This window comes from Boleophthalmus pectinirostris, unplaced genomic scaffold, assembly GCF_026225935.1.
Source record: "Boleophthalmus pectinirostris isolate CB_2022bp ecotype Guang Dong unplaced genomic scaffold, ASM2622593v1 HiC_scaffold_14, whole genome shotgun sequence".
Lineage (NCBI taxonomy): Eukaryota > Metazoa > Chordata > Actinopteri > Gobiiformes > Gobiidae > Boleophthalmus > Boleophthalmus pectinirostris.
In genome coordinates this window covers 25,317,843-25,331,381 of record NW_026571047.1, presented here as the reverse complement: position 1 = coordinate 25,331,381, position 13,539 = coordinate 25,317,843, and the positions used below count along the sequence as shown (strand labels likewise).

Here is a 13,539-nt window from a genome sequence, read left to right as displayed (position 1 = left end):
AGGTCTTAACTGTGACTAATTGCAAACTAAACTTGGACTATTCAAGAACTTAACCAGGTCTACACTTATGCCATGAGAACAAGCCCGTGCAGTTAGTGATAACTCCATCACAGCTTGAGAAACACTGAACTCAATCAATAAGATCTTAGTCCATTATCTTACCTTACATTATACTTTGCAAATTGAAAAAAAGATCATTTATTATTAAAAGGTCTTATATTGCACAATACTCACTCTTGTGAACTTTAAGCCGTGTTAGAATGTTTTTACCTGCAGTTGTGTTTGTTTCATTCACACAAGTTTGAGTAATCCTTTATTTTTAGTCTGTCTACATCTCCAAAGCTCAAAATACTCTCATCCACCTTGTGATGTCATGAAGTGGTAGTTTTTGCAGTTTAGTTCAGTAGAGGACGAACACACAAACACTCCCCCACCGCGAAGAGTTTTAAATCTCATTTTAAGACCCAGTTTTACTCTCTGGTTTTTAACACCGCGTGAGTTTTGTGGCCCTCTGCTCTGTGTCTTTATTTATTTATTTAATTTTTTTTATTCATTGTTTTATCATTTTTAGCTTTATGCATTTTAACATTTTTATTTATTGTTTTTAAATATGATTTACTGTGTTTTATTGTATTAATTTGTCTGTGCAGCACTTTGGAAACTATAAATAAAGTGGATTGGATTGAGATTGGCAATTCCAGGCCTGAAATCATCCAAATGATTCTAGTGAAGGTTTATGGAGTTTAAAAACACTTCCTGTATTACCACATGACATCACAAGGTGGAACAGAGTGTTTTCAGTTTGAGAGAAGAGCCTAAATATGCAGGTGTGTGTGTTAAACATGTGTGAACGAAACAAAACACAACTCCACGTCTGTTTGTGATGAGGAAACAACATTGTAACATTAGGATTGTAACGATAATCAAATCTCTCGATACGATATTTTCACGATATACATCCCACGGTACGATATTTATCGCGATATTTTGTAGGCGCTAACAAAATTTTCTTATTAAAATACCTTGACAAGACTTTTATTCTGTCATAAACCAAATAATTAAGATTTAAAAGTGCTTGAAAATTATGATTCTGATTATTATTTGTATTACTTTTCATGTAGTCTGCACTGTAATGGAGCAAAGGATCATGGGATATGTAGTTCGCTCATTTTTTTTAAGCTATTGCTGCACCAAAACAGTGAATTTAAGCAAAGAGACTTATAATTTGATATATTGTGATGGCCCACGGTATTATTGTGAGACTTTTGATATTTTGGTTATTGTTACATCAACATAGATCGGAACATAGTGTAATATGGGCAATTTAAGACCACAGTTTTTTGGTTAATTTTCCATATAGCCTCACAGCACGGTAATAGAGAAATAAGTGGAAGATATGAAATGGAATAAACAAATCTGTACCTGAGTTATTGTACAAATACATTGAGAAAAGTGCTGTACCAAGCCAATTTATTTTGCGTTGCCTAGAGACTTTGACAAAACCTTGAATTAAAAAAAAACTGAAAATGTCTTGCAATTTATCAAGGTACATTAACACCAGACAATGTATATTATCTAACTAAATACCAGTTGAATAGAAACATGTTTTCCAAGTCCTTCACCTGATTCTAATGACTGGAATGGCTGTTTCTCATTCACAGTCTAAATGAGATGATTCATACATGATACACGGGGCTATTGTGCGCTCGGCCTATTGTCTTGTTATTGTAAACGAGGTCTGTACTTGACAAAACATTTTACCTTGAGCCAGTGGAAAAATTATCTGAATTTGAATTAGCGCAAAGTGATGAGTAAGGCATGACTCAGGACTACAGCTGTGGAGCTACAGGGACTAGAGCCAGAGAATTGGAGCGGGAAAAAGCTGGAGACGAATAAAAGGGGAAATTGATGAAATGGGCTTATATGATGATATTGTTACGGCTCGGTGATATAACAAAGAATGAACAAAAGTATTATCCTCATATTGACAATGCGTCTTATTCAAAAGCGATCATTTGGCTTCGGTTTGTGTTTCCTGTACATAAAAAATACAGTCATTTAAAGGTCATATATTACGCAAAATTGACGTTTTTAGCCATGTTACATCCACAAAAACATACTTGGAGTTGTGTTTTGTTTCATTCACACACGTTTGCGCAATCCTTTATTATTATTTTGTGCACATCTCCAAAGATCAGAATGCTCTGTTCCACCTTGTGATGTCACGAAGCGGTAATCTTCAAGTTAACAGCAAAGTTTTACCTTTAGTTCAGTAGAGATTGACAATTCCAGGTCTGAAATTATAGTTTATAGTTTAAAAACACAGTGGAGCGCTTCCTATATTGCCACGTGACATCACATTGCGGAACAGAGTGTTTTCTGTCTGAGAGAAGTTAAACATGTGTGAGTGAAACAAAACACAACTCCAGGTACAGTTTGTTTGTGATGTGGAAAAAACATTATAACATAGATCAGAAAATAGTGTAATATTGGCCCTTTAATAATTGCTGTTTAACAAAAACCTGAATTCTGCTCCAAAATACTTACTTTTACTAAGGACTGGTTAATGGTAAATGGTTTTATTTATATAGTGCAGACATGTCAGACTCAGGCCGGGGGTTATATTTGACCCACGAGATCATATCAAATATGTATTAGAGCTGCCCGTGGGCTACAGATAGACTACAGAGACTTTATTTATTAAAAATGTTGTTATTATTTTATATTATGCTTGTTCTGGATTCAATGTTTAAGCAAAAACTCTTATTAAACATTGATTTTAATAAAAAAAAAAAAAAGGTTTAACAGTACATGTTAAACCTAAAAGAAGAGAAAACATGCAGATGCTGTTGAAATTTTTCAATAAATATTTAGTTTGGCCCACGACTTAGGTTAGGTTCGGTTCGGTCGCTTTATTCGTACCCGTAGGTAAATTTGCTTTGCAGATTTGAGAGGCAGGCCCCACATTTCACATTTCATTCATCCACAAACTTGTATAAAAACACAATTACAAAATAAAGTGTTACAGTGCTCCAGGGCAGAATGTTTGTTCCATAAACAATTAGTTAAATTTATCCATCACGCTTGGCTAAAATCACAATAAATATTAAATATGTTAAAAACACACAATCTTAGATAAATAGATTACAATTGATTCATAAGTACGTTAGTTAGTCCCAGTTTTTAATTTTGGCCTCTGTGAATTTGAGTTTGACACCCCTGAATAGTGTTTTTTTAGGCACTCAAAGCTTAAACATAATAAATAAATAATAAAAGTTAAATAAATGTGTGTTTGTGGTTGTAGGTACGATCTCGGTGAACAGTGTGCGAACAGCCTACACAGCTCCAGGAGACAGTGAGATCTTGGATTTGGATGACACCCTTTATCTCGGGGGACTTCCTGAAGACCGCGCCGGGCTCATCTTCCCCACCGAGGTAAACACTACTCCCTACTAGGACTGGGTATTATTAACGAGTTGCCGATACAACACATACCTCGATACACAGGCCGCGATACGATACGATTTGATATGATATATTTAAAATCAATTCCATACGGTTCAATAGAAAATATCATCAACAAGTCTTTGTTAAACCACTTCTTGTGCAAAGTTCATATGAAACACAAACATTTTAATCATCAAAACTGTGAAAATGTCAAATGTGTCACTTAAACGAGTTTCCTTCCACTAAACAAACAACAAAACTGTAGCTGTAACAAAATAATTTAGTAAAATATAACAAAAAATACTCTTGGCGATACATTGATACAGCAGCCCACGATATCGATACTGTACATTAAACGATACGATATATTAATATTTCAATATTTTTGCACACTCCTACTGCCTACCCACGGGTTTCTGTATGATGAAAATTAGGACTGTTGCTATAGTGACTAACAATTTAATTTAATTTAACTATATATTGTATCTTTTGAATGGGAAAAACTCCTCAAGTTGAAAACCATAAATACGATAATAAATAATAAGCCTGAGGTGCTGATACTTTGCACTGACATCATGCTGGGGTGTTCTACATGTATCTCTGTGGTGGAGTGTTCAGCGGTTACACAATGCACACATGAGCAAACACTTTTTTAAAATCATCTGAAATAGAAATGTTTCACAATATGGTATTAAAGGTGCACTGTGTAACTTTTCTGATAGAAGATCTGCTTGTCTCATGGTTATGGGATGTTCCACAGTTTGGCATTAAACAAATATATCTTTATTTTTATTTATCAGAACTGCCTCAAAACCATGCATTATTACCGTGAGCGAGCCCACTTCTCCACAGATATGACCAGTGTTGAGGAGTAACAGATTACATGTACCGGAGTTACATAATCAGAGTACAAATTATGAGTAACTGTATTCAGTTACAGTTACTGTTTCAGTGAGTGGTAATTGGATTACAGTTACTTTGTTGAAATAAATGGATTACATGGCGGTATTTTGCTGTTTTCACATTTTGGGCTACAACAGGACTAAAACCAGGACTAAAACTGAGACTAACACTGGGACTAATACCAGGACTAAACTAACACTTAAACCAGGACTAAAACCAGGACTAAACCAGGACTAAAACCAGGACTAAAACTGAGACTAACACTGGGACTAATACCAGGACTAAACTAACACTTAAACCAGGACTAAAACCAGGACTAAACCAGGACTAAAACCAGGACTAAAACTGAGACTAACACTGGGACTAATACCAGGACTAAACTAACACTTAAACCAGGACTAAAACCAGGACTAAACCAGGACTAAAACCAGGACTAAAACTGGGACTAACACTGGGACTAATACCAGGACTAAACTAACACTTAAACCAAGACTAAAACCAGGACTAAACCAGGACTAAAACTGGGACTAATACCAGGACTAAACCAGGACTAAACTAACACTTAAACCAGGACTAAAACCAGGACTAAAACCAGGACTAAAACCGGGACTAACACTGGGACTAATACCAGGACTAAACCAGGACTAAACTAACACTTAAACCAGGTCTAAACCAGGACTAAACCAGGTCTAAACCAGGACTAAACCAGGTCTAAACAGTATGGCACCTAACAGTAGGTGGACATAATTGAAGGCTGCAGTGATCTCATATAGAAATCATTTCTCTGTCAGTAATATTTTTAATTTGGTTAAGGAAAGACTGGACTTTTTATTGTCTTTTAACAGACAAAACATCTTATGTTAAGATATTCTAGTCTTTTCTTCTCTACAGTAAACAAATGTCTGTTCATGGAGACTTGGGCTCAGCCAATTTGAAGAGAACAAACAAGAATTTTCAGGATGTGGTTGGTACATTCATGTAGTTTTAAAAAGCATGACAATATCAAGTAATCCAAAGTATTCAGATTACGTTACTCACTTTAAGTAATTAATGGATTACGTTACAAACTACATTTTGGGGTGTGTAATCTGTAATTTGTAGGGGAATACATTTTTAAAAGTCACCTTCCCAACACTGGATATGACCTGTAACTTGTGGCCAAGCTTGTCGCCATGGAGAAGGTTAAATTATACTGTAGAAAAAAATTCCAGGAAACAAAAAAAACAAAACAAAAAACACTTACATGGAGTCAAGTTTGTGGCGGACCCAGAAAAGTTACACTATGTAGACATGATGCTACCAGGCCAAGTTACAGGTCAGATCTGTGGAGAAATAGGCCTGTTTATAGTAAAAATTGTAATAATGCTTGTAAGTTTTAGCTTTTAAAACGTGTGTAATCAAATAGATACAAGATCGATCTGTGTAATGTAGAAAAGTTACACAATACACCTTTAAAAACTTCCCTCGCGTTCACTCGTTTGTGTAACAGAGCTCGCAGTTTTTTTTTCCATTTGATTTCTAAATTTAGTTCACACCACATTGACTTTCTAACAGTGCGTCTGAAGAATTGTGTAGAGAAATTGCCTTAATGGAGCAGAAAATGTCACGTACCGAAAACATCTGAGGTCATATGCCCATTATTTTCAACAAAAGACCAAAACGCACACTGCATTTCCAGCTATTCTTCAGATTGTGAATAAGACAATACAACTAATACAGTATTGAAGTGTGTCCTTTATGTCCCTCCATAATAGACCTGATTGTGATGGCCCATTTTACATTGCTTCATTTTCAAAAACGCATTTCTGTGTGACTGGCTCCAATTATTTTTATGGTTTCTTTTGTGGAAGGAGCTGAGCTAATGGTGTATATTGTTTATTCTTTACTACGTGTCTTTTTAGTCTTGTTTAGTAAAGCTGAACGATTTTAAGAGAAAATTGAATTCAGATTTTTCTGGCAGATATTGAGATTTTTGACTTCATCCAGGATATTTTTCAAGTCAAGTTTCAGGGAGAATAAAACAGGACTAAACTAAAACTGAACCAGAATTGATCTCAGGACTGAAACAGGACTGAACCAGGACTAAAACAGAACTGATCCCAGGACTAAAACAGGAATAAAACAGGACTACACCAGAATTGAACCAGGACTGATCTCAGGACTGAAACAGGACTGAATCAGGACTGAACCAGGACTAAAACAGGACAAAACAGGACTGAAACAGGACTGAATCAGGACTGAACCAGACTAAAACAGACTGAACCAGGACTAAAACAGGACTGAAACAGCTGACTAGGACTGAACCAGGACTAAACAGGACTGAAAAGGACTAAAAAGGACTGAACAACAGGACTGAAACAGGACTGAATCAGGACTGAACCAGGACTAAAACAGGACTAAACAGGACTGAAACCAAACCAGGACTAAAAACAGGACTGAACCAGGACTAAAACAGGACTGAAAATGGACTGAATCAGGACTGAATCAGGACTGAACCAGGACTAAAACAGGACTGAACCAGGACTAAAACAGGACTGAAACAGGACTAAAACAGGACTGAAACAGGACTGAAACAGGACTGAACCAGGACTAAAACAGGACTGAACAGGACTAAAACAGGACTGAACCAGGACTAAAACAGGACTGAATCAGGACTGAACCAGGACTAAAACAGGACTGAACCAGGACTAAAACAGGACTAAACCAGGACTGAACCAAGTCTAAACCAGGTCTAAACCAGGACTGAACCAGGACTAAAACAGGACTGAAAATGGACTGAATCAGGACTGAATCAGGACTGAACCAGGACTGAACCAGGACTAAAACAGGACTGAACCAGGACTAAAACAGGACTGAAACAGGACTAAAACAGGACTGAATCAGGACTGAAACCAGGACTAAAACAGGACTGAACCAGGACTAAAACAGGACTGAAACAGGACTGAATCAGGACTGAACCAGGACTAAAACAGGACTGAACCAGGACTAAAACAGGACTAAACCAGGACTGAACCAAGTCTAAACCAGGTCTAAACCAGGACTGAACCAGGACTAAAACAGGACTGAACCAGGACTAAAACAGGACTAAACCAGGACTGAACCAGGACTGAACCAGAACTAAACCAGGTTTAAACCAGGTCTGAACCAGGACTAAACCAGGACTGAACCGTCAAACCGTCATCATATAAATATAAGAAAAAAGTAAAAAGTATATACTAGTATAAAAAGTATATACTAAAAAGTATAATTTCCCGTTTCACATCTGTTTTGTCTGAATCATTGAGTATTGTCACTCTTAGTAAAGTCATCTTTTTGTTGTTTTTTTTTTGCGTAAAATTGAACTCTTCTGGTCAATTACTTGTTTCCATGGAGACGCAAGGAATGTTTCACAATATTGCGTCAAACATACTGTACATATCTGCGTGGATACAATAGCCCTCATACCAACCCTGCACACAGTAAGAATGTTTTTCAAGGTACTTTTGAGTAAATAAAACACCTGCGGTAGAACAAATGCTGCACTGTGGAACATTCCAGTCAAAAGCAATAACATCTCCATGGAGACGAGGAGGTGGCAGAAAAAAGTTTCTCTACGGTACTTATATATACAGTATTTTCTTAGTTCTTACTTCTGTTTAAGACGTGAATCGAACTCTGTGGAGAAACTTCTGATAAATTTCTTTGCAAACACGAAGTGGGATGAAAGAATAGATTTACAGACTTACAACATGGAGTTTCCACGGCAACGCTAACCACGACAAAGGAGCAGTTATTGAATGTGGCACAGAGAAGATGTCTGCACTGATACACAAGGATACTCGTCTATGAAAGGTGCATTGACATGAAGCGACAAATGAAATAGTTTAAAGTATCTGTTTGCTACACACTATTATATTCATTATATCCACTCCTCGTCCAACTACAAGAAAAGTCTGAGGTTTAATTCCTGTTCAAACCAGACAAGTTCATTCACTTTTTCTAGCTGCAGCTTCCTGACAAGTTTTTCGATCGCGATTATATTTACGATTTATGCTTCAGTGATAGGATTCGGTTCAAAGTTCACATTTTAAACACATCCAGAAAGAGCAGAAAAAATATGAAATGTGCACAAACAACTACGAGAATTGCGTGAATTTCAGATAAACTACAGCGGGGGGGTTACGTTCTAAAAATAACCCGCAACAGAGCTTTATTTTTTACAATGATTATATCTGTTTTAAGGCTGTAAAACCTCTCAGCACAAACTTTATACACTTTTCTCAGACATAATGGTTACAGCTCTTTCCTTTCCTTCTTAAACCTTATCACTGCTGTCGTTCTTTTGTTATTATCCTCCTTCCTGAAGATTAATTTATTCCGAAATGGAGCCTACAGCCGTGTAACTTCTACCTTCCTTCAGTGTGTCCAGAAGTCCAACTTTTTGTGCCATGGTTAGTATCTTCCTCTGACTTTTGGGTGCGACCGCAGGAGCCTTTGTCGGTGCAGAACGTTTCGTCGACATCGTGGGTTTTATCGGGGAGAAAAATCGCAAACATACAGCGCTTCAGAATCACACTGCTAGAGATCCAACATTTATGTCAATTTGTCATGCTAAACACATTCACACCGATTGAACGGTTTATAGTCCTTTAACCAATCAGGACGCAGGGGGAGGAACACGAATGCGCATTCATACACTGTAAAAAAAAAAAAAAAAGCATGCAAAATTGCTCCCAAAGAAATCTGCAAAACAGCGAGACTGCCAAAAGGTGAACCGCGATATAGTAAGGGACAACTGTACTTTAAAAACTGCGTCCATTCAAATTGCAGTTTCAATTTGTGAAGCTTTGACAACTCTGTAAATAGGAATACTGTTGTTAATGAGGTATAATTCAATATAATTCAGGTTTGGTGTCCATGAAGATAGAAAGGTTAAAGACCATACTGTGAAAGATTCCAGACAAAGCAATAACAGAAAAGTGTTTGATGCATCCTCAACCAGAAAAGTTACACAAAACACCTTTAAGAAGAACAAAAACAGATCCAAAAAAAAAAAGAAAAAAGACTAAGAACTAAACCTGATCTGATCCGGGATGGCGAAGAAGCGAGCGGTAGCATAATTTTTTCGTTTTTTCGCTTAACGGGGACCTTTCAGAAACTGTAAATCTTGAGAGAGGTTGCCGCCAGGGCTGTCCTCTAAGCGCAACCCTGTTTGCTCTCTTTTTATTGAGCCACCTGGCGCAAGCTATAAGAGAACATAAAGGTATTTCAGCCATTGCAATAACAGAGACAACCACACACAAAATCTGTTTATATGCAGATGACGTCCTCTTGACATTATCCAACCAACAGTCAGTTTTACTCCAACCTTTGATATTACTCCGTGAATTCGGCAATATTCTGGATATAAACTAAATTTACAAAAGACTCAGATTATCCCTTTTAACTATCACCCATCCGCCGAGATATGTAAAATGACAAATTTAATTGGCAAAGCAATTGCATCAAATATTTAGGAATACTAATATCAAAGGATTTATCTTTAATATATGAGGAAAATTATGGATACTCACTACAAATATTAAGGCTGACCTGCAGCGATGGGGGATACTATCAATGAATATGTATATAGATTGGAAATAGTTAAAATGAATTTATTACTGGTTCTTTACCTATTTCAGGTGTCAGTTGAAATACACCAAACAATTCAACGAATGGAATAGAATGATTCAATTTTATTGGGGAAATACAAAACCAAGAATACGATTTCAAAACTCTACAATTACGGAAGGAGGAAGGTGGATTAGCTATACCTTGTCTAGAAGAGTTACTATAAAAGCAGCCCAGTTCGAATATGATAAATTGGTGTGACCCAGTTGTGATGTTAAATGGAAAAGAGATTACAGTCATACTTTTGCTCCCAATACAATCTATACTTGGTGACAAAAAATACATTTGATTCACAACTATTGCCACCTGGATAAAACACACCAATTAATATCTGAGTAAATACTTAAAAACAAGAATACTGAACAAAGGGCCAAAATAATGGTTGGCAGCATTTGACTCAGAATTTCTACCAGCAAAAACAGATAACAGATTTCAACAATGGTCTCGAAATGGTATTACTGGTTATTGGTCAATATCACTGAAAGGCTGCTGGAAAGCTATTTGGAACTCTCAGACAAGTACAATTTGGAAAAAACATGATCTTTTCAGATACTTTCAGCTGAGACATTTCAATAGAAAAATAAAATTCCTGAGAAGAGGGAGAATCTGGTAATTAATCAGAAGCATGCAAAGGTAACGCCTCCTAGAACAAATAACCATTGTTTACAAATGTCTACAAGCATCAAAGAACATTTCTAGTATATACAAAAGAGGCGTGGGAAAAGATTCTAATATTACAATATCTGAGGAAGACTGGTACAATATCTGCAGAACTGCAATGACCACCTCCAGCTTGGTCTTTGGAGAGAATTCACATGGAAAACTACTGTACGTTTTTTTGTTACACCCTATATTAGAGTAAGCGGAGTAATGACCCAGAGGCTCGGTGTTGGAGAGACTGTGTGAATGTCAGATCAGCATTTTTCACATATTTTGGGATTGTGTTAAAGATCACATCCTACTGGACAATGGTGATAAAAGCTATTCAAAGTTATTCAGATTACACCTGCCAACATTATTGGGATTTACTGAAGTCTTTTTTGTAAATTATATGTGGATTACAGAATCAGACAAATATCTTTTGTCAATACTGCTGGCTGAGCAAAGAAAGCCATTACCAGGAAATGGTTGTGTAAGATGCACCTGGACTCACTGACTGATCAAAGTAGTCAACGAGATATATGACATGAAAGATTGACATTTTCATTGAGACTTTCTACTGCTAATTAATAGGTATTGGAGAAATGGACCGAGAATTCGATATGTTAATACTGTCAGAAGATAACTATTGGTTACTCTAGATGCTCTGAATTTTATTTTATTTTATTTTACGAAAACGTACAACATTTTCAAACACACACAAAAATAAAGTTAAAAAAAAAAAACAAAAAAAAAAAACCTGATCTGATTAGAGCATTGTTTCCCAAAGACTGGGTCACAGCCCTCAGGTGGGTCGCAAGAGATTTTTTTTTTGGATCAACTTGTCACAATCTGTATGTTGCTCTACAACAGAGTTCTCCAGCCCTTTTCCTCTGGTGAGCTACTTTTATAAAACAAAAATGCCAAGTTACTTATTTTAACAGTTGCCAGAAGTCAGAGCTCTATATCTGGGACAGTTAGATGCCTAGAAAATATAAACAATTATTCATTTATTAGTGCAGAAAACCGGGTATTAAAATGATAGATTTACATAGATTTAAAATGGTAATTAATCAAATTTTACTTATTCAGCACCATATGTATAATTCAGAAATCCCTTGGCAAGCCACATGGAATGGGGTGGAGAGCTGCTGGTGGCCCCCTGGTCTACAATATACAGGTGTATACATGGATCTGTGACTTTATCCTCATTCTGGATAATCAGGACTAAACTAAAACTGAACCAGAATTGATCTCAGGACTGAAACAGGACTGAACCTGAACTGAACCAGAACTTAACTAGGACTGAACCAGGACTAAAACAGAACTGATCCTAGGACTAAAACAGGAATAAAACAGGACTGAACAGGACTGAATCAGGACTGAAACAGGACTGAATCAGGACTGAACCAGGACTAAAACAGGACTAAACCAGGACTGAACCAAGTCTAAACCAGGACTAAACCAGGACTGAACCAGGACTAAAACAGGACTGAAACAGGACTGAATCAGGACTGAACCAGGACTAAAACAGGACTAAACCAGGACTGAACCAAGTCTAAACCAGGTCTAAACCAGGACTGAACCAGGACTAAAACAGGACTGAAACCAGGACTGAACCAAGTCTAAACCAGGTCTAAACCAGGACTGAACCAGGACTAAAACAGGACTGAAACAGGACTAAAACAGGACTGAAACAGGACTGAATCAGGACTGAACCAGGACTAAAACAGGACTGAACCAGGACTAAAACAGGACTAAACCAGGACTGAACCAGGACAAAACAGGACTAGGACTGAACAGGACTGAACCAGGACTAAAACAGGACTGAACCAGGACTAAAACAGGACTAAACCAGGACTGAACCAAGTCTAAACCAGGTCTAAACCAGGACTGAACCAGGACAAACAGGACAGAACCAGGACTAAAACAGGACTAAACCAGGACTGAACCAAGTCTAAACCAGGTCTAAACCAGGACTGAACCAGGACTAAAACAACTGTGACTTTATCCTCATTCTGGATAATCATTTGGCATTTGAGCCAATATTTCTATGCTTATTCCTTTCACTACTACATATATGTGTGAATTGGGATTTTCTGTGTTCACAAAAATGAAAACAAAGCACAGAAACAGACTGAATACTGCGCCTGATCTCGTAACACGCGTTTTGTATAATTTCAAATCTTTTTGTAATTATTTTATTGACTATTTTGTTCCAATTTTACTGGTTCAATTGAATGTTGAAAAGAAAAAGAAATGGGCTACATTTAATGCTCAAATAGGCGACTTATGGATCCTTTTATTGCTGCTTCATTGACTGTTTTTCATTGTTTAAAACTTGAGTAATGATAATTGTTCAGAGAGACACGATCACTCAGTCAACAATAAAAGATCCTCATTAACGTTGTCCTTTATTTTGTGATTTACGAATAATGTCTATTGACTTGGGTCGCGAAGGTTTGTGACTGGATTCGAGTACTAAACCAGGTCTAGACTAGGACTATCTGGGGACTACAGGTCTAAACTAGGACTTAACCACGTCTAAACTTAACTCTAACCATTTTATTCCAGACAAAGCAATAACACGTTCACTAGAAAAGCTACACAATGCACTTTTTAACCTTCCCCTGTCTCTTTTCTCTCAGGTGTGGACCGCTCTGTTGAACTACGGCTACGTCGGCTGCATCCGGGACCTGTTTGTGGACGGGCAGAGTAAAGATATCCGCAGACTGGCAGAGGCTCAGAGGGCGGTGGGGGTCAAACCGTCCTGCTCCAGGGAGCCCCCGAAACAGTGTCTGAGCAACCCCTGCCAGCACAACGGCATCTGCAGAGAGGGCTGGAACAGATACGTGTGCGACTGCTCGGGGACCGGCTACCTGGGACGCTCCTGTGAGAGAG

General features: G+C 37.3%; 1 protein-coding gene across 1 annotated transcript in view; it reads left to right on the top strand.

Annotated features, from left to right (window-relative positions):
* The window catches only part of nrxn1a (neurexin 1a), a 323,968-nt gene that overhangs the window by 145,612 nt on the left and 164,817 nt on the right, over window positions 1-13,539 (top strand). Inside the window, exons 12-13 of the mRNA XM_055150076.1 lie at window positions 3,305-3,435; window positions 13,287-13,539. Of these exons, the coding sequence (XP_055006051.1) occupies window positions 3,305-3,435; window positions 13,287-13,539 (384 nt within the window). The remainder of the gene's footprint in view (window positions 1-3,304; window positions 3,436-13,286) is intronic.